This window comes from Loxodonta africana, chromosome 5, assembly GCF_030014295.1.
Source record: "Loxodonta africana isolate mLoxAfr1 chromosome 5, mLoxAfr1.hap2, whole genome shotgun sequence".
Lineage (NCBI taxonomy): Eukaryota > Metazoa > Chordata > Mammalia > Proboscidea > Elephantidae > Loxodonta > Loxodonta africana.
Genome location: NC_087346.1, coordinates 155838987 through 155859141, shown reverse-complemented (window position 1 = coordinate 155859141; position 20155 = coordinate 155838987). Strand labels below are relative to the sequence as shown.

General features: G+C 54.6%; 1 protein-coding gene across 4 annotated transcripts in view; it reads left to right on the top strand.

Moving 5' to 3' along the window:
* The window catches only part of GAK (cyclin G associated kinase), a 122713-nt gene extending 103497 nt beyond the window's left edge, over positions 1-19216 (top strand). For 3 of the 4 annotated variants that reach the window (XM_064286101.1, XM_064286099.1, XM_064286102.1), the window contains 8 exons: positions 761-1246; positions 2569-2748; positions 5572-5694; positions 7127-7246; positions 14211-14441; positions 15405-15568; positions 18495-18671; positions 18852-19216. In XM_064286101.1, the coding sequence (XP_064142171.1) occupies positions 761-1246; positions 2569-2748; positions 5572-5694; positions 7127-7246; positions 14211-14441; positions 15405-15568; positions 18495-18671; positions 18852-18953 (1583 nt within the window). In that variant the 3' untranslated portion in view covers positions 18954-19216. The remainder of the gene's footprint in view (positions 1-760; positions 1247-2568; positions 2749-5571; positions 5695-7126; positions 7247-14210; positions 14442-15404; positions 15569-18494; positions 18672-18851) is intronic. The other variant, XM_064286100.1, reaches the window with a different exon arrangement.
* Positions 19217-20155: the final 939 nt, after the last annotated feature.

Here is a 20155-nt window from a genome sequence, read left to right as displayed (position 1 = left end):
AGCGCTCCCACTGCTGCAGTGTGCTGTGGGAGCTGTGCCTCCTCCTCTTCTCCTGCTTCCTCCTCCTCCTCCTCCTCCTCTCCCTCTCCCTCCTCCTCCTCTCCCTCTCCCTCCTCCCCCTCTCCCATTCCCTCCTCTTCCTCTCCCTCTTCTCCCTCCTCCTCGTCCTCTCCCTCTTCCTTTTCCTCCTCTTCCTCTCCCTCCTCTCTCCCTCTCCCTCCTCTCCCTCTCCCTCCTCGTCCTCCTCTCCCTCTCCCTGCTCTTCCTCTTCCTCCTTCTCTCTCCCTCTCCCTCCTTCTCCTCTCCCTCTCCCTTCTCCTCCCTTTCCTCCTCCTCCTCCTACTCCACTTTCTCTTCCTCCTCCTCATCTTCCTCCTCCTCCTCATCCTCTTCCTCCTCTTCATCCTTCTCTCCATCCTCTGCCTTCTCCTCTTCTTCGCCTTCCTTATCATTCTCTTCCTCCCCCTTCTCTTCCTCTTCCTCATCTTCATCCTTCTCATTGTCTTCCTCCTCCTTGTCCTCCTCATCCTCTTCCTCTTTCTCCTCCTCATCCTCCCCCCTCCCCCCTCCCCATCCCTCGTTCCGCCTCCCCCTCCTCCAACCAGGAAGCCCCTGAGGCCGTGGCCTGGGTCCTGCTGCAGACAGAGGGGCTGGGGTTCTACGTTCTGGGTCGGGGTCATGAACACCCGGGGCGCCATAGTGGGATCTGACACATGTATCTCCTGACCCGTCGGCTTGTGCTCTTGTGTTCTTTTCACAGAAGGGAAGGAATCAGAAACTAGTGTCGAAAACAACTTTCTGAAGGAGAGCCAGTCCGCACTGAGTGAAGACAAAGATGAGAGTGAACTGTCGGATGAGGAAGCTGCCGCCTCTGCCGCCTTCTCCGGTGAGAGTCAGGAGGTCACAGCCGAGGAGGACGTGTCGGGCTGTGCAGGAATGGCCGAAGAGCAGGACCTGATTTTCGCGGCTGAGACACCCTCCCCACTGCAGGAGCCCACGCCAGAGGACAGCGTGGACCTGCTGGGGCTGCACTCGGAGGTGGAGCCGGAGCCCGTGCTCCCTGCGCAGGGTGCCGGAGGCTCCTCCAGCAATGCTGACCTGCTCAGCGGTCTCTTTGTGCCCTCTGCGGCTGCTCCCGAGGGGCCCACGGGCGACCTGCTTGGCGGAGAGGCTGCGCTCTTCTTCCCCGGCCCCAGTGCTCCCCCAGGAGCTCAGAGCGCCCCCTGTGAGGGGTCCGCTGCAGCTGGTATGTGTGCCTTGTTCCCATGGGGACGTGCTTTCTTGTACATGGTGATCAGTCTGGATGTTGTAGACGTGTACATCAGCGCTGTTGTCTCAGAGGAAGGAAAACGTGCCTCGGGGAGGGGACTTTGAGGGGGTGCCGTGCTCTCTGTCCATTCTGGCCCCCCTTCCAGGGGATGCTGTGCTCTCTGTCTGTCCCAAGCCCCCTCCAGGGGATATTGTGCTCGCTGTCTGTCCTGGGCTCCCCTCCAGGGAGTATGGTGAGCTCTGTCCTGGGCCCCCCTGCAGGGGATGTGGTGCTCTGTCTATCCCTGGCCGCCTTCCAAGGGGTGCAGAGTTGTCTGTCCTAGGCCCCCCTCCTGGGGGTGTGGTGCTCTCCACCCGTCCCGGGCCCCCAGCCTGGAGGAACAGCAGAGGGGCCGTCCAAGGCCCAGTGCACTTCCAGTGAGAGGCTGGGCAGAGGTGACAGGCAGGACAGAGGAGGAGGAAGCAAGAACCTGAGAGTGTGACCTGGGCACAGTGGTGAAGGGCCACTCAGACTGTCGGGTGGAGGTGGAAAGAGTCAGTCACACCACAGCGGACTGAGCTGCTGCCAGTCCGTAGGGGGGCCAGGAGACACAGTAGGGCTCCTACTCCGAGGAGATCCCTGGAGTCCACATGACACCCCAACCTCTGACCTTCTGACCACCAATTCAGGGCTGGTTTCCTACTACCCCTTCAGGATGCCAGCCACAAGCACGGGAGTCCACGTGACACCCTTATTTTCTGACCTGCTGGCTCCCACTGCCCCTTTGTTCAATAACTCACTGGAATGACTCACAGAATTCACGGAGAATACACCATACTTAGGACTATAGGTTTATTACAGCCAGAAAGGACACAAAGAAAGAGATGTATAGGGCAAGGGCCCGGCACAGAGCTTCCATGTCCCAAAGGTTGCACTACCCTCCCAAGAGCAGGTGTTCTCACCAACCGGGAAGCTCTCTGAGCCTCTGTGCTCAGGGCTTTTATCAGCCAGTCCTGCATGAGAGGCTAAACCATGCCTCCTGGGGCTACTTGATATCAGCCTCCCAGGTGAGTACTTGCTGATCTGGCCAGCCCCCATTCACCAGCACAAATCCTCAGGCATGGCCTGGAAGTCCCAGACCACGGCACCCTCGTTACTCCAGGGTTATTTCCCCAGAGCTCAGGACAAAGGCCACCTTACTTGTGGTAAAACCAGGTCATTTACCTCACACAAGTTGTAAATACTCACTTATGAAACCTCTAACTCCGTGCTGCCTTCCTCTAATGGCCGTGGGCCTTTTTTGCTGTCTTTGCCCCTAGCTGACCCATTCGACCCATTCCTGATGGCAGCTGACTCAGACGCTCAGACCTGCTCCAACCCTGATCTCTTTGGCGAGTTTCTTCATCCTGACTCCTCAGCCGCAGCCACGCTGCCTACTGCATTCCCCTCCGCCCACAGCGCCCCGCCCCTGTCCTGCAGCTCGGACTTCCTGCACCTGGGTAAGCCCCGGCCTGTGGCCCTCACACAGCCCGGAGCTCTGAGCCACGGACCTGCGGGAGGTCTTGTGTTTCTAGAAACTACGTTTTTCCGCCTCTGGCAGAGCATGAGAATCTGCTTCTGTGTGGTCTCGGTCTTACTTGTTTGATGCTGGCTGGTTCCTGAGGACATCTGGGGGCTGGAAGGCGGGTTTTCAGGTTGATTGTCTGAAAACAGGTGTAGCAGTAGATTTAAGGTATTCACAGCACATGAGCCAGAATGGGCGTGCCACGCCTCCCAGCTGGATGGTAGAGGATAAAGTGGATTTGGGGGCGGGGCCTTGCGGGCATGTGCGAGTCCCAGCGCCACCCTCTGACCGCATGGCCTCTCGTGCTCTAGGGTAGTTCTGCTCACTCTGGGCATGACAGGAGGCCTTACAGGGCCCAGCGCTGCCCCCTAGCATCTCGGTGTGCTCCCAGTGGTCCAGGCCCACTGAGGTCCTGCCCAGCTCCTGTGCACCATCTCTGAGATGATGCCAGTGGTGCCCACACATGGCCTGGACACCAGCAGTGGGGAAGGTCAGCCCAGAGCTGCCATCTGCCTGGGGACTTACAGGGACTGGGCCCTTCTCTTCCCTTCCTTCCCTCCTGGCCATTCCTGCAGCTACTGCTCAGCTTTCTCTGCACGTCCTTGTCCTGCATGCTGTTCAGCAGGGGTCTCTGGAGGGCCCACCCATAGGCAAGGTCCCTCTGAGCTCCAGGGCTGGGCAGTGAACAAGGTCATCACAGCCACCTTCGCATGGGGCTGGTGTGGGGCAGGGCGAGGGGACGGTGGGGGACAGAAGAATCCAGGGAGCAAGTGTTGGGAAGAGATCATAGCATGAGGGCATTGGAGATGGGTATGTTCCCAGGCAGGCCCGAGGAGTGACTGGATTGGCTCGTTCCAACAGAGAGAGGTCTGCATGGCTGGAGCAGAGCTGAGAGTGAGGCCACACCAGAGACGGAGCAGGCTGAGAGACAGCATGGGCCAAGAGAGTCCATGGATGGGAGAAAGGTGCAGGCCAGGAGAGGTTGTGGGCCAGGAGTTGGCATGGGCCAGGAGTTGGCACGGGCTGGGAGAGGATGCGGACCAGGAGAGGCCGTAGGCCAGGAGAGTCCATAGCTGGGAGAGGGTGTAGGCCAGTAGAGGCTGTGGGCTAGGAGTTGGCATGGGCCAGTAGAGTCCACGGCTGGGAGAGGGTGCAGGCCAGGAGAGGCTGTAGGCCAGGAGACAGCATGGGCCAAGGAGCGTCCATGGCTGGGAGAGGGTGCAGGCCAGGAGAGGCTGTAGGCCAGGAGACAGCATGGGCCAAGGAGCGTCCATGGCTGGGAGAGGGTGCAGGCCAGGAGAGGCTATGGGCCAGGAGCGTCCATGGCTGGGAGAGGGTGCAGGCCAGGAGAGTCCACAGCTGGGAGAGGGTGCAGGCCAGGAGAGGCTGTAGGCCAGGAGACAGCATGGGCCAAGGAGCGTCCATGGCTGGGAGAGGGTGCAGGCCAGGAGAGGCTATGGGCCAGGAGAGTCCATGGCTGGGAGAGGGTGCAGGCCAGGAGAGTCCACAGCTGGGAGAGGGTGCAGGCCAGTAGAGGCTATGGGCCAGGAGAGTCCACGGCTGGGAGAGAGTGCAGGCCAGGAGAGGTTGTGGCCCAGGAGAGACCACGGCTGGGAAAGGGTGCAGGCCAGGAGAGTCCATGGCTGGGAGAGGGTGCAGGCCAGAAGCTGTGGGCCAGGGGACAGCAGGGGCCCAGAAAAGCCGGGGAACGCCTGGGGCCAGGCTCTGTGGTCCTCAGCTCCTGAGGGTTCAAGCAGATGCTTTGGCAGGTCTGGCGTGCATCGTAGGAAGCTCGTGGCGACCATGTGCGGACGGGTTGTGGGTGGACAGATTGGAGAATAGGCTCCTAGCAGTGCTGGCACTAGCAACAGTGAGAGGAGGGCAGACAAAAAAGACACCATGTGCCCAGGTGCCAGGACTGCCGGGCTGGGTGCGGGCCCTGAGGGAGGGGCCCGCAGATCATCTGTCCCCTGGGACGGAGACGCCACCAGCCCAGCGTCCTGACTACCGCATGCCCTGCCAGGTTTTAGGAAAGGGTGGGAAGGTGCGTGTGAAGGCACCTTCAGGCATGTGTGAGTGTGAGGGACCTGAGCACACCTGGCAGGTGTAGGAGGCAGCAGTGGTGTCTTTGAAGACCCTGGGACAACTGACATGGAGATTCTAGTTTTCGTCATCTCATGAACTTCACTGTGCGCCAACCATGGTCACATCCAGTGGTCAGATCAGGGCACAAATGAGCGTCTCTGGGTCCCACGGGGCCAAGGCTGCAGCCAGAGACCAGACACCCTGCATGCTGAGGGCAGTGGGGCCCTGGCCCTATACACCCAGCAGCCACAGGGCTCCGTGCTCACCTGCCTCTCCCCCTCACCCAGCCACCCCTGGTGGCCCCAGGTCAGTGTGTAAGGGGCTGGCCAGCCTGAGCCCTGCTGCCTGTGGCATGGGCACAGCACAGTCCTATGAGGAGAACAGCCCCTCCGGGACCAGCTGTACAGGCAGTCATCATGGAGGCCCTCTCTGGAGGCACCTTCCAGCCTGTGCTGCGTCATGCTGACTAGTGGAGGGAGGCTGTGAGAACTGGTGTCTCCAGAGAGGGCCTTCACCCAGGCATCCCTGCCCAGATGTGATGTGTGGGCACGTGTGTGACCGTGGTGACAGGAGTGCGGCGATGTGAACGTGTGAAGGGGCTGCCCCACAGGAGGGGTGGGCGGGACAGACAGGCTGTAAAGAATGCTGTTCTCTTCCGGCATTTTCTTCCCAGGGGATCTACCAGCAGAACCCAGCAGGATGACCGCCTCCTCCAGCCACCCGGACCTCTTAGGAGGATGGGATACCTGGGCTGAGGCTGCAGCGTCTGTGCCAGCCCCCAAGCCTGCTGCAGAAGGTAGGGTGCCGCTGGCCACTGCTGTGCCCAGCAGGGATTGCTTGGGCTCCCAGGCTGGGGATGCACCTGTGTGGTTTGGTGCCTTTAAATTATCGGATTATTTTCCCATTTTACAAATAACACAACCATAACACCCCCCAGAAAGTAGTCAGGACTGCCACAGGCCAGCACTCGATGTGACTACAGCCATGAGGCTCAAGCAGAGACAAGACCAGCAGGCACTTGGGGTCTTGGCTTCTGACTCACTTTCCCTTATTTGGTGTGTAGTACAGAGATGCAGTGATTGCCAGGCCTGCCCACAGGCTTACTCCTGAGAGAGAGCAGCCACGTCCGTGTTGACCACACTCTGCTTTTTCTTCTTCTCCTGCGGCGTGTGTGTTTTGTGACATGATTTTGTACTTTACGAACTTTTCCTTCCCAACTTCTTTTACCCGTAACATATCATGAGCATTTTCTGTGTCCGGTGGTTCTTCCCCGCTCCTGAAGCATCTGTTACAAAGATTGCCGGCGGTCCCTTCTGCGACTGCTGTATTTGTATCACCATCCCTGTTGTGGGTGTGCAGGTGGCACCCAGCATCACGTCTGTGAGCGTCTGTCCATCGCTGTGTCCACCCGCAGTCTGTCCTGTTGAGAAATTTCTGGTAGCGAATTGCTTTGTCAGAGAATATGCATATTTACAAGGCCTTTGGTACATACTCTGTCTGAGGTACGTGTTATTGTCAATCTACCTGCCCGTGGGCAGTTCCTGCCCTTGGTTTCCCACCAGGGTTGCATCATAACTTTAAGAGTACTGTCTTGCCAGTTTGAGAGGACATCATCCTCGAGCGCACGTTTCTTCACTGTGATGAAGCTGACTGTTGTTTTGTATGATTTTGGTTATTTGTTTTTCTTTTAAGAACTGGTTGATGTTCTTTGCTCGTTTTCCTATTGATTTATCAGTGCTCTTTGTATATGAAGTAACAGCCATCACCTTTAATGGCTGCATGAGATTTTATTGTGTGACTATACAATGATTTACTTAAATATTTCATTGCTCTTTTATACTATTATAAGGAATGTTATACAGAATGTTCACATTTTAAATTGATCTTAGGAAATGGTATTATGAAACCAGAACAACGTGAACATTTTTGGTTCTTGATACAAGTTGTTACATTATTCTGATAAGGACTGCCCTAACTCAGAGCAGCACAGAGCACTGGCAGGCAGCTGTCCCACCACAGAGTGCATGGGTGTCCATGTGTGACTGTTACTTTGAAATTAATATTACAACCTAAAGTCAAGAACTACAACACACATCTTATTTAAAGCAACGTAGCTGCTAGTACTGAGCCACACGCGAGTGCCTTCAGGATAGCAAGGAAGGCTCAGGAAGGAAGAGCAGAGGGGCTCCTGGGAGGCATGTGTTCCTAACGCCATCTGCCCCTTCCAGGCCCCCTCTTCTCTTCTGGAGGTCAGCCAACAGCCCCATCCGGCCCCTCTACAAGCCACACCAAGTCGCAGAACCTGGACCCCTTTGCTGACCTCGGTGACCTTGGCTCAGGCCTCCCAGGTAATGTGTCTTAAACGTGTAAGAAAATCTCATCAGGATGTGTTGACAGTGTTATATGCCTTGCAGGAATTTTTACTTTTAGAAGTTGTCTTAGTTATCTAGCACTGCTGTAAAAGAAATATCACAAGTAGATGGTTTTAACAAACAAATTTATTCTCATAGTCTAGGAGGCTACAAGTCCAATTTCAGGGTGACAGCCCCAGGGGGAAGGCTTTCCATCTCTGTCAGCTATGGGGGAAGGTCCTTATCAATCTTCTGTGGTCTAGGAGCTTCTCAGCGCAGGGATCCTGGATCCAAAGAATGTGCTCACCTCTCAGCTCTTCTTTCTTGGTGATATGAGATCCCCCTCCTCTCTGCTCAATTCTTTTATATCTCAAAAGGGATCGACTCAAGGTACATTGAAATTGACTCCTGCTTCATTAACATCATAGAGGCAGGATTTATAACACATAGGATAATCACATCAGATCACAAAATGGTGGACAACCACACAATACTGGGAATCATGGCCTAGCCAAGTTGATACACATTTTTGGGGCACACAGTTCAATCCGTAACTGAAGTGTTGGTGACAAAGCCCACCTGCTTGGACCACACTTACTTAGCTGGCCTTGGCCCCTACCCCCCACTAGACTCTGAGCTCCGTGAGGTGGAGCCTTCATCTCACATGCTTGCTGTGCTCCCGAGCTCATGGCACAGCGATCACAGTAGGGTGGAAGTGTCTGATGTCATGCTTCCGTCTTAGGCCAGTTATTGTTAACTGATAGCCTAAGCTAGTTATTACTGAAATCAGGACTTGGAGATCCCTTCCAGTCCCACCTTGGAAGAGGCCCCCGTGCATGCGCCATGCGTGGGAGCTGCAGCAACTGTCCTGGAAGCCCGGAGTCTCGGCGTCTGAGGGCAGCTGCAGGTGGTTGGTGCAGTGCTCCAAGTGGGGGTGCACGTGGCATGGGTGTCCCGTGTCTGGGTGGTGGAGCTGGTGATACGTTTAATCCACAAACCACAGCGAGTTCCCATCTGTGCTAGGCTCTGCTCAGGTGGCCAGGACCCCATGGTGGAGAAAAAGCACTGCGCCCTCAGTGAACAGAGACATCCCTGAGAGCATTGCCAAAGAATAGCGCGGGGGCGGGGGGCTGTCAGGCAAGGCTTCCCCGTTAGTGCAACCAAATGCATTGTGAGTGGTGGGACCCCTGCCTGCTGAAGACTGAGGGCTACCCTGCTGAGAGCCAGTCCTGTGCCCAGAGATACCAAGGCTAGGCGAGACAGGTGTAGTGTCAGAATAGCCCCATAACTATAAAGAAAGTGGGCTGGTAGTTAGAGACCTCCCCAGAAGGGACTTTCCAAGCCCAAATGCTTTCACTGAGAATTCTACCAAACACTTCCCAGCTCACTCTATGAAGCCAGTATTACCCTGATACCAAAAGCAAACAGACAGTACAAGAAAAGAAAACTACAGACAATATCACTCATGAGTATAGACATAAAAACCCTCAACAAAATATTAGTAAGTAGAATTCGTCAATGTATAGAAAGACTGAGACACCACGACCAAGTGGGGTTTATTCTAGAAATGCAAAGCCAGGTGAACATTCCAAAATCAGTCAAGGTAATCCACCATATTAACCAGTTTAAGAAGAAAAATCGCATGATCATAGCAACAGTACAAGAGAAAGCATTTAACAAAACCTAGTCGCCATGTGGAAACCCTGGTGGCGTAGTGGTTAAGTGCTACGGCTGCTAACCAGAGGGTCGGCAGTACGAATTCCCCAGGTGCTCCTTGGAAACCCTATGGGGCAGTTCTACCCTGTCCTGTAGGATCGATATGAGTCGGAATCGACTCGACGTCACTGGATTTGGTTTTTGTTTTTGTTTTAGTCCCCATGTTTCCACAAACGGATGCAGCGCTGGAGGTGCTTATTCGTCTATGCCAAGAAATATGGAAGACAGCTTTCTGGCCAATTGACTGGAAGAGATTCATATTTATACCTATTCCCAAGAAAGGTCATCCAGCCGAATGCAGAAATTATAGAACAATGTCATTAATATCACACGTAAGCAAAATTTTGCTGAAGATCATTTGAAAACGGCTGTGGCAATATATCGACAGGGAACTGCCAGAAATTCAGGCCGGTTTCAGAAGAGGACGTGGAACCAGGGGTATCATTGCTGATATCAGATGGATCCTGGCTGAAAGCAGAGAACACCAGAAGGAGGTTTACCTGTGTTTCATTGACTGTGCAAAGGCATTCGACTGTGTGGGTCATAACAAATTATGGATAACATTGTAAAAATGGGAATTCCAGAACACTTAATTGTGCTCGTGAGGAAACTTTACATAGATTGAAGAGGCAGTTGTTTGGACAGAACAAGGGGGTACTTATTGGTTTAAAGTCAGAAAAGGTGTGCGTCAGGGTCATATCCTTTCGCCATACCTATTCAATCTGTATGTTGAGCAACTAATCCGAAAAGCTGGACTATATGAAGAAGAACGGGGCATCAGGATTGGAGGAAGACTATTAACAACCCGCGTTATGCAGATGACACAACCTTGCTTGCTGAAAGTGAAGAGGACTTGAAGCACTTACTGATGAAGATCAAAGACCACAGCCTTCAGTATGGATTGCACCTCGACATAAAGAAAACAAAAATCCTCACAACTGGACCGATAACCTCGTGATAAACGGAGATAAGATTGAAGTTGTCAAAGATTTCATTTTACTTGGATCCACAAGCAGCAGCCAAGAAATCAAATGATGCATTGCATTGGATAAATCTGCTGCAAAGGACCTCTTTAAAGTGCTGAATAGCAAAGATGTCACCCTGAAGACTAAGGTGCGCCTGACCCAAGCCATGGTATTTTCAATCGCATCATATGCATGTGAAAGCTGGACAATGAATAAGGAAGACCTAAGAAAAATTGACACCTTTGAATTGTGGTGTTGGCAAAGAATATTGAATATACTGTGGATTGCCAAAGGAACAAACAAATCTGTCTTGGAAGAAGTATAGCCAGAATGCTCATTAGAAGCAAGGATGGCGAGACTGCGTCTTACATACTTTGGACATGTTATCAGGAGGGATCAGTCCCTGGAGAGGGACATCATGCTTGGCAAAGTACAGGGTCAGCAGGAAAGATGAAGACCCTCAACGAGGTGGATTGACACAGTGGTGCTACAACAATGAGCTTAAGCATAACAACGGTTGTAAGGATGGCTCAGTACCAGGTAGTGTTTGGTTCTATTGTGCATAGTGTTGCTATGAGTCAGAACCAACTTGATGGCACCTAACAGCAAAAACAGCCCCCAAGTCACTTTGAGGACTGAGGTGCACCTGACCCAAGCCATGGTGTTTTCAGTCACCTCACATGCGTGCGAAAGCTGGATAATGAATAAGGAAGACCAAAGAAGAATTGATGCCTTTGAATTACGGTGTTGGTGAGGAATATTGAGTATACCGTAGACTGCCGGAAGAGTAAAGAAATCTATCTTTGAAGAATGCTTCTTAGAAGCGAGGATGGCAAGACTTCGTCTCAAGTACTTTGGACGTGGTGTAGGAGATAGTCCCTGGAGAAGGACATCATGCTTGGTAGAGTAGAGGGTCAGTGAAAAAGAGGAAGACCCTCAGTGATTGACACAGTGACTGCAACAATGGGCTCAAGCATAACAAAAATTGTGAGGATGGCACAGGACCGGGCACTCTTGTACATAGGGTTGCTATGAATGGAACCGACCCAATGACACCTAACAACAACATTCCCCATTCATGATAAAAACTCGGCAAACTAGGAATAGACAGGAACTTCTTCAACTTGATAAAGAATATCTACAAAAAACCTACAGCTTAATGAAGATAAACTAGATGCTTTCTCCCTAAGCTAACAGAGGAGACAAGTGTGTCCTTTCTGACCATTCTCATTTACCAGAAGTTCTAGCTAGTGCAGGAAGGTAAGAAAAGTAAATAAAAGTTATATATCCTGGAAAAAAAAAAAATACAGTTGTTTCTATTTGCAGAGAGTGTGGTTGGTTAGGAAGCCCTGGTGGTGTAGAGGTTAAGTGCTATGGCTGCTAACCAAAAGGTCGGCAGCTCGAGTCCACCAGGCGTTCCTTGGAAGGTCGCTATCAGTCAGAATCGACTCAACGGCAGTGGGTTTGGTTTTTTTTTTTTTTTTTTTTTTTGGTTTTTATGGTTGGTTAATGTTGTGGGTTGAGTTGGGTCCCCCAAAGATGTGTGTCAATTTGGCTAGGCCATGATTCCCAGTATTGTGTGGTTGTCCACCATTTTGTCATCTGATGTAATTTTCCTTTGTGTTGTAAATCCTAACTCTATGATGTTAGTGAGGCAGGACAGCAAGATTAGGTTGTGTCTTGAGTCGATCTCCTTTGAGATATAAAGAGAAAAGCAAACAGAGAGACAGGGGACCCCATACCACCAAGAAAGAAGCACCGGGAACAGAGCATATCCTTTGAACCCAAGGTTCCTGCGCTGAGAAGCTCCTAGACCAGGGGAAGATTGATGACAAGGACTTTCCTCCAGAGCTGACAGAGAGAGAAAGCCTTTCCCTGGACCTGATGCCCTGAGTTTGGACTTCTAGCCTCCTAGACTGTGAGAGAATAAACTTCTGTTTTGAAGCCATCCACTTCCGGTATTTCTGTTACAGCAGCACTAGATGGCAAAGGCATTTATGTAGGAAAGTTCAAGCAATCTATAGAAATCTCTTAGAACCAATGAGTGAGTTTAGTAAGGTCGCAGGATAAAGATCAGCATATAAACATCTATTGTATTTCTACATACTGGCAACATTCACAAGGAAACCAAAACGAAAATGGCGCCGTTTACAGTTGCTTAAAAGAAAATGAAACAAGTATAAATCTAACAGAACATGTGCAGCACCTGTACGGTGGAAACTACAAAAACGTGATAAAACAGATCAAACAAGGTCTGAATAAACGAAGAGACATACTATATGCATGGATTGGAGGACTCGGCGTTTTAAATAAGTAAAGATTTCAGTTCTTTAGATGAGAAAGATTTCAAGCCTGTTGATTTATAGGTTTAGCACAATTCCTACCGAAGTTTCCCAGCAAGAATTTTTGTAGATACAGACAAGCTCATGTTAAATTTTATTTGGAAAGGCAAAGGAACTAGACTAACTAAAATATCTTTGTAGCAGAAGAATGACGTGGGAGGAATCACTCTACCCACTTAGAAGGCTTACTGCTTAGCTCCAGAGGTTAAGCAGTGTGGCTCTAGCAGAGGGCCAGACCCAGTTCACTGAAACAGAATGGTGGTTGTTGCTGTTAGTTGCCATCGAGCAGGTTCTGATTCGTGGTGATGCCACATGTGCAGAGTAGAACTGCTCCCTAGGGTGTTCAGCTCTCTAGTGTTGCAGCTCTCCCTGTCTCCTGGGTTTAGGAGGTTCTCAGTGCAGGGATCCTGGGTCCAAAGGACACACTCCACTTCTGGCTCTTCTTGATGGTAGTGAGTTTTTCCTCCAGTCTTTGGGATTGGCTCTCTTTAAGCCTAACAGAATGGCAAAATGCACCAATCCCCTACGGGAGTTCTGTGCACCTTATTTGCATGGTCCCACCCACTAGGATTCATGTACCTTATTTGCATTAGCAGGTTGTCCGATCCCCTTGGTGGGCCACAAACACCTTAGTTACGTGGTCCCACCTGATCATTTTGTGGGAGTTATAAGACCATGGCTGGAAGGGCCATATAAAAGCAATTCACTACACCACAATACGAGAAAATCTTTGGGACCTAGAGTTCCTAGACGCATCACCTAAACCATGATCCAGAAAAGAAAAAATGGATAAATTGACATCACCCAAATTAAGTGGATAGTTAAACTGGGGTGCATCCGTACTGTGGGATCTCACTCAGCAATAAAAAGCAGCCAACCGTGATTGCCCACAATGGCGTGGATGGATGTCGTGCAGTGAAAACAGCCTATCTCAGAAGCCACCTACTGTATGGTTCCATTCATAGAACATTCTTGAAATGTCAAAATTACTGAGTTAGAGGACAAATTAGTGGTTGTGCGGTTTAGGGTTGGGTGTAGCTTTAAAGGGGCAGCACGAGGGAGGGAGGTCTTGGAGGGCTGGGACCGGCCTATTTCTTGGTTGTCGTGATGCTTGCATGAGTCTGTATGCAGGGTGAGGCCTATTGGAACCACGCGTGCATGCACACATGAGTGCAGGGAACGACTGGTGAGGCCTCAGTGCATGCCGGGTGTGCCCAGGCCAGTCCCTGGTCTTGGTAATGACAACCATGTGTGGCGTCACCAGGGGGCTGGGCGCTCAGGATGACATGCCCCTGGTCTTGGTGATGACAGTCCTGTGAGGCATCATCCTAGGGGGCACAGAGCTGGGCATTCAGGATGACCCCACAAGGCCAGTTTTGGAGTTTCCTGGGAGTAATTATTTCAAAATAACAAGTTTTGTAAAGGAGGAGAGGTTTTGAGGGAGTGCCTCGAGGGGACACACCTGTGCTGTCTGGCTGCCTTCCTCCGGGTGCTCTTCATCCACACAGTGGAACTGGCTCCCAGCCCCTGTGGACAAGCAAGCACCTTGGCCGTACCAGCTGGACCAAAGGGGAGGTGGGCCAATCCAGCTGAGGGAATGGGGAGGCATCACCTCGACAGCTGGCCCACCCCATATCTGACCGTGATCCAGAATGTTCTTAGCCGCCATCATGCTTGGCTGTGTTCTGCTGTCGGAGACACTCCCTCACGTGCTGTGGGGCGGGGCGGTGGGAGGCCTTCCCTCACGTGCTGTGGGATAGAAGTGGTGACTCGACTGACTCGAGTGATAGCTGCTGGGCTCTGTAAATTCATATTTCCAACGTGTGTGTTTTTGAAAGTGCTAAGACGCGGTTGTCTCTATGTCGTGAGCTGTCTTTAACTGGCCGTGGCAGCTGTCACAGTCCCTGCCGCTGAGCCACCCCTGCACTGTCTCCGCAGGCACACCCAGTGGGTTCCCTCCTGGTGGCTTCATTCCCAAGACAGCCCCTCCTCCCAAGGGCGGTGGCAGCTCCTGGCAGACGAGCCGGGCCCCCTCCCAGGGCACCTCCTGGTCCCCGCAGGCCAAGCCGCCCCCTGCCAAAGCCTGCCCGCAGCCGAGGCCTAACTATGCCATGAACTTCAGCGTGATTGGGGGCCGCGAGGAGAGAGGCGTTCGTGCACCCAGCTTCCGTAAGTCGTCCGTCTTTCTCTCCATGTGTGATTTGTCCAAAGCTTGCCCTGAAGTGGTTAAAGATTAATTCAGTTTTGTTTCCTCCAACTCAGGCTAGCCTTGAGAAAGGCAAACTTAAATAGGCCGGACATCTGTTTGTCACCAGTAGTTGGGAGGAAATGGTCTTGTAATACGTGTCTCCCGAGTGCCTTCCTCTTCCCAGTTCTCAGCCCATCTTCATGTCAGCACACAGGACCCTGCAGCTCACACTGGCTAGGGGGTGCAGGTGGGGAGGACCCAACTGCACCGAGAGATCCTCACAGTCCTGGGAAACCTCAGCCCTCCCGCTTGCCCCAGGGCTGCTGGGCGGTCAGTCTACAGCCCCCAAGCCCAGGCCTGGCCACTCTGGAGTTTATCACCACGGAAAGGATGGCATGTCCCCCTTGACGTCCTTCCCTGTGTGAAATCCATCTGTGTCTCCTAGTGAGCCACCCACCAGCTCCTGAGCCCTGTGTCCCTCCTCCTGAGGAGGCAAGTGAGCCCAGCCTGCAGCTCTGGGTCACCCGGGCCCCTGAGAAGGAGAGCCTGATGAGATGTTCTTTCCAGTCTGTTTTCAGTCCCAAGGGTCATCAGGCTGGAGAAGTCACCCTGAGCAGTGCAGGGCCAGCGAGCAAACCAGGGACATGTGGGCACAAGTGTGGGCAGCCTCCACCCTGGCCGCTCCTTCAGGGACCTCCCCCCAAGCTCTCGGCCACGTGCTGCTGGTCCCAGTGAGACAGACAGTGCCCACGGAAAGCCATGTCACACACAGTTCTCAGGAGTAGATGAGCTCAGTTCGCCTTCGGCAGCTGTGGGTTTTGTGTGTGTTTTTTTTTTTGTAGGCAGGACAGTTTTCTGCCTTTCAGGGTCTTAGGTTTTCTCTTGGGGGCGAAAGAGTGGGTTAAAGGGAATAAAACTGGGTCTGTGTGTGCATTTCTTTTAAGATTATTCTTTTCCAGCTCAAAAGCCCAAAGTTTCAGAAAATGACTTTGAAGACCTGCTGCCCAATGAGGGCTTCTCCTCTAAATCTGACAAAAAAGGACCAAAGACCATTGCTGAGATGAGGAAGCAAGAGATGGCTAAAGACACGGACCCACTCAAGCTGAAGGTGCGCTGTTTACCCCCGCCCCACGCCCAGCCCCCCGTCATGGTTAGGACCACCGAACCAGTGGGCACCCAGGGGCCTGGGTGGGCCTGGCGCCACGCTCTTGTTGGTGGAGGCCTCGGGCTGGGTGCCTCCAGGCGCGCTGCAGGCTGGAACAGAGGAGGGGCCGGGCCATCTCCAGGGAGGGGAAACTTCACTCTGCCTATTCAAACAGTGGGCTTGGCCCACACGGGACAGTGTCCACCATCCTGGGTGGTCTCTGGAGGGTGGCCTGGCCGCCTGGCAGGTCTGTTCCCTGGTAGAGGATACGAGACAAGGACGCGAGACTGCAGGAAAGCTGGCTAGTGTCTTGTTCCCAGGTGCACCCACCAGGCGGGCTATAACACTGGCTCAGGGCCCCAGGCTCAGGCCTCATTCTGGCTCCCAGGAGTCAGGCCTCATGGTGGGTCTGCTTCCTGGCCAGAGTGGCAGCCCCTGCTACCCACTCACTGTGCCCCCTGCCCACTGTGCCCACTACCCACTGTGTCCCCCACCCACTGTGCCCCCCACCCACTCTGCCTCCCATTCACTGTGTCCCCAGCCCACTCTGCCCCTCACCAGCTCTGCCTCCCCACCCACTCACTGTACTCCACATCCACTGTGCACCCCCTACTCTGCACCCACTTACTCTGCCCCCCCCAATGTGTCTCCTTGCCCACTCTTCCCCCGACATCCTTGTGGCCCCTACCCACTGTGCTTCCCCACCCACTGTGCCCCACACAGCATCACTGCCACCCCATCCTTTTCCTTTGGGCGGCCTTGGTCTCCGGGCCTCCGTGAGGCTTGGAAAGACTACTGGCTGTACTGTGGCAGGTCTGCTCCTGCACAGTGGGGCGAGGGTCAAGGGTCTGCAACCCATGCTGGGCTCCTGCACCCTTGGACATGTTGGACCTGAGGAGAGTGGAGGGGACAGGGATGCTAGTCACATATCCCCAGGCCCCTCTCTCATTCAAACCCAGGGCACCTGGCACCATGAAAGAGGGCCAGAAGGGATGTCTGCATTCCTGGGGGCCCCAGGTGTGAATAGAGAGGGACAGAGATGTCAGCATCCCAGTTGTGAGTGGGAGAGGAGTCGGGGGACATCTGCATTCTGAGTGAGAGCGGGAGAGAGGATGGGGACATCTGTGTCCTGGGGGCATCGTTGTAAGTGGAAGAGGGACCAAGGACGTCTGTTCTGGGTGTGAACAGGGGAGGGGCCAGGACATCAGCATCCCAGGTGTGAGCAGAGAGGGGACAAGGACGTCAGTGTCCTGGGGTACCTGCGTGGGCCATGCAGGGCCTGGTCTGAGCTCTATCAGGGCTCCCTTAGCTTCCCGGGGTGAAGGGGCTCCCAGGATGGCCGTGGTCCAGCAGATAAGGTGGGAACAGCCTTTTTTTGGAAGGAGTGGGGCAAGAGCAGGTGGGCCACTGGGGCCATGGTCGGGGAAAGGAGCAGAGCAGTAGGGCCTCAGCGGAGAGGACACTGGGTCCATAGGTACTGCCACAAGGGAGCTCACAGCTCTGAGACCAGGCAGGTAGGGGCCGCAGAGGAGAAGGTGGGCAGAATCCACCCTGAGGTCAGACATGGGCACCTGAGAAGGGGCCTGGCAGAGGGCATCTGAAGATGCGTCTGGCAGGGGCCAGCTAATGCAGAGAGATAACAGTAACCTTGGAAGGGAGCCAGGAGACCGCGTTTACTCCTCTGGGCTGGGGGGACTTGTAACCCAGCGGGAAGCCTGAGTGCTGGGGAGGCAGCTGGGGGCCACTGGAACACACATGTCTACTCAGCCAAGGGCCGCCTCCCCAGGACAAGCACTGCGTCAGTAAAGGCCTTGCAGGGTGTTAGCACAAGGGACAGCAGCACTGGGCAGCCCGGGGTCCCCCAGTGAACAGGGCTCACCCTGCTCCTGGCCTGCACTTCTGGACACATGATGCACACGGTGGGCGAGTGCTGTCACGGGGGCTGGAGCCAGTTGCTCCATGGGCCCCACCCACTGCCGTGACCAGCAGACGTGACACCCGCTGTGCTGGTTACCTGGAGGGAGAGGACTCCACACTGGGCAGCTTCCGCAGGGCGGCAGTGATGGCTCGCAGCAGCCCTGGGTCAGGGTGTGGCAGCTTTGGCCCGAGGGCAAGCCCGTGTTTCCTGTCTTTTGGGTTGTGTGACAGTGTGGCTTTGCAGGGACAACAGAGGGTGCAACTCTGGAGTTGGGGACATCCAGCTGGTCATCGGAGCTCCAGGCGGGAATGGGCAGAGCAAGGCAGTACCCAGCAGGCTCAGGGCAGAGGCGGGTGGCCCTGGCTTCATATGGTTGGGGAGCCCTCAGGAAGGACAGGACAGGCTGTTTTGACTTCATGCCCCACTGGTGGCCCAAGCAGCATGTGACAGTTGGGTGGGGTGGGCTCAGCAGCAGGAAGGTGGCCCCACAGGAGCTGGCAGCCGTCGGCGCTTCTGCTGCTCTCGGTGCCTGTGAGCTTCTCTGTGGGGGCTTGTCTGTGGGTCCGCGACCCCAGCCCCAACCCCCAGTGAGAGTGAGAGTGAAGGTGACGCCCAGGGAGTGCCCCCAGAAAGCGCCCATGGGCACTGCTCTGTGGCCAGATGAATGCTTTCTGGAGGTGTCCATTCCCTGCAGAGGCCTGTGGTTGACCAAGGCTCAGGGCCTGGAGTCCGGCAGCCTGGGCACAAACAGCAGCCCCACTGCCTGTGAGCTGCCCCCCCTGCCTCCACACCTGTGTGAGAGGCCGGGAGGCCGGAGTGTGTAGGCGGCACCTCCAGGCACTGCCTTGTGGTGCATGAGTGCCCCGGGTGTCCTCCCTGGCCTCATGTCCCAGCCGCTGTGGCATGGCCAGACTGGCCTTGAGGGCGTGTGGACACCTGGGATTCAGAGGTTCATGTGTGCCTGTCCCCCAGCTCCTCGACTGGATCGAAGGCAAGGAGCGGAACATCCGTGCGCTTCTCTCCACGCTTCACACTGTGCTGTGGGATGGCGAGGTCCGCTGGACGCCCGTGAGCATGGCCGACTTGGTGACGCCCAGCCAGGTGAAGAAGCACTACCGCCGCGCCGTGCTGGTTGTCCACCCCGACAAGGTGAGTGGCCCTACCCCCTCTGCCCCAGGGCCTGTAGAGTGGCACATCTGGACCCCCTGCACCCTGCTGTGGAGAGGCCTCCTCAGGGGCTTCTGCGCATGGCGCCGGCCCTGAAGGGGGTGTGCAGACAGGCGGGCCTTGGTGGCCGGGTACACACTCACTCCCGTCTGTTGCCCGCAGGCCGCAGGGCAGCCGTACGAGCAGCACGCCAAGCTGATCTTCATGGAGCTCAACGACGCCTGGTCCGAGTTCGAGAACCAGGGCTCCCGGCCCCTCTTCTGAGCCACGACGAGATGGGGCTGCACGGGCAGCAGGCATGGGGACTGACACAGGCCCAGAGCAGACACACCCCCCCACCGCCCCCAGTGCGCACCAGCAACTGTGGGTGTCATGGCCGCCTCAGGGGTGGGGCACAGGGCGGCCTGTAGACTCCACAAAGCCCCTCATCCTCCTGCCCGCCTGCCCACAGGCCCGTCCTCGCTCTGATTGTGCAACAAGCACTATTCCAAGGACACAAGACGGGAGAGCCATTCCAAAGCCACTGACTTTTGTTGTTTCGTTTCCTTTTTCTTGTCCCAAAGGAAAGTATCGATTTATGCCCCTCTCGCCGTTCTCACGGTTTGTGATTTATTTTGGTGTTTAGTGACAGTCACCTCATCGAGAGAACGTCAGTTCTTTCTCGGGATTCCATTTGCTGAGTGTATCGTTTTTCCTTCAGTCAGAAGGTGTACATTTGCATCTTGTTTTATGTAATCAGTTTGATGATCGTCCTGTATATAATTAAACTATTTTCTGATGACTAAACTATTTTCTGATGTCCCCAGAGTGGATATGGAAGCTCACTGGCACCTAGAGCCCCCTCCCTGGGCCCAGCTTAACCGCAGCGCCCACCTGGTGCACTGCAACTATGGCCCTGGAGTCCTCGGGGCTCTGCCTCCACATGATGACTGACCCTGGCTCTGAGCTCCAGGCCATGCACCTCCCCCTCACTGTCCCCCCGGCACTGACCGCCCCCGTCACCGTCCAGTCCCGTCATGGAGACGGAGGCCCTCCTTCCAGCATTGGAGACCCATCCTGGCACCAGAGCCATCAGCCTGCCGGTCAAATGCTTTTCTGAAGGAAGATTTCGGCAATGGGTGGAGAGGAAGACGTGGATGTTCAGCCAAGCTTTCCCTCCTGGCTAGGGGTGCCGGCATCTACCCAGGGGGCCCTTCTTTCCTGGGAGGTGAGCCACCGCTCCTCCAGCGCCACCAGGAACACGTGGGAAGCAGCGGGAAGGTCACCAGCTCTGAGTCCCGGACTCGGCCAAGCTCAGCTGGGGCCAGAAGGCCAGGCATCCCATCACGTGTTGGGGGTGGGTGGCTCGGTGTGACCAGAAAGAGCATACGCTCTGCTGGTGGTGAGCATGTGCTGCAGGAAGGCTGGCAGTGCTCCTGGCCTGGGGGACAGGCCCAGGAGGAACCGGCGGCCCTAAAGACAATGCC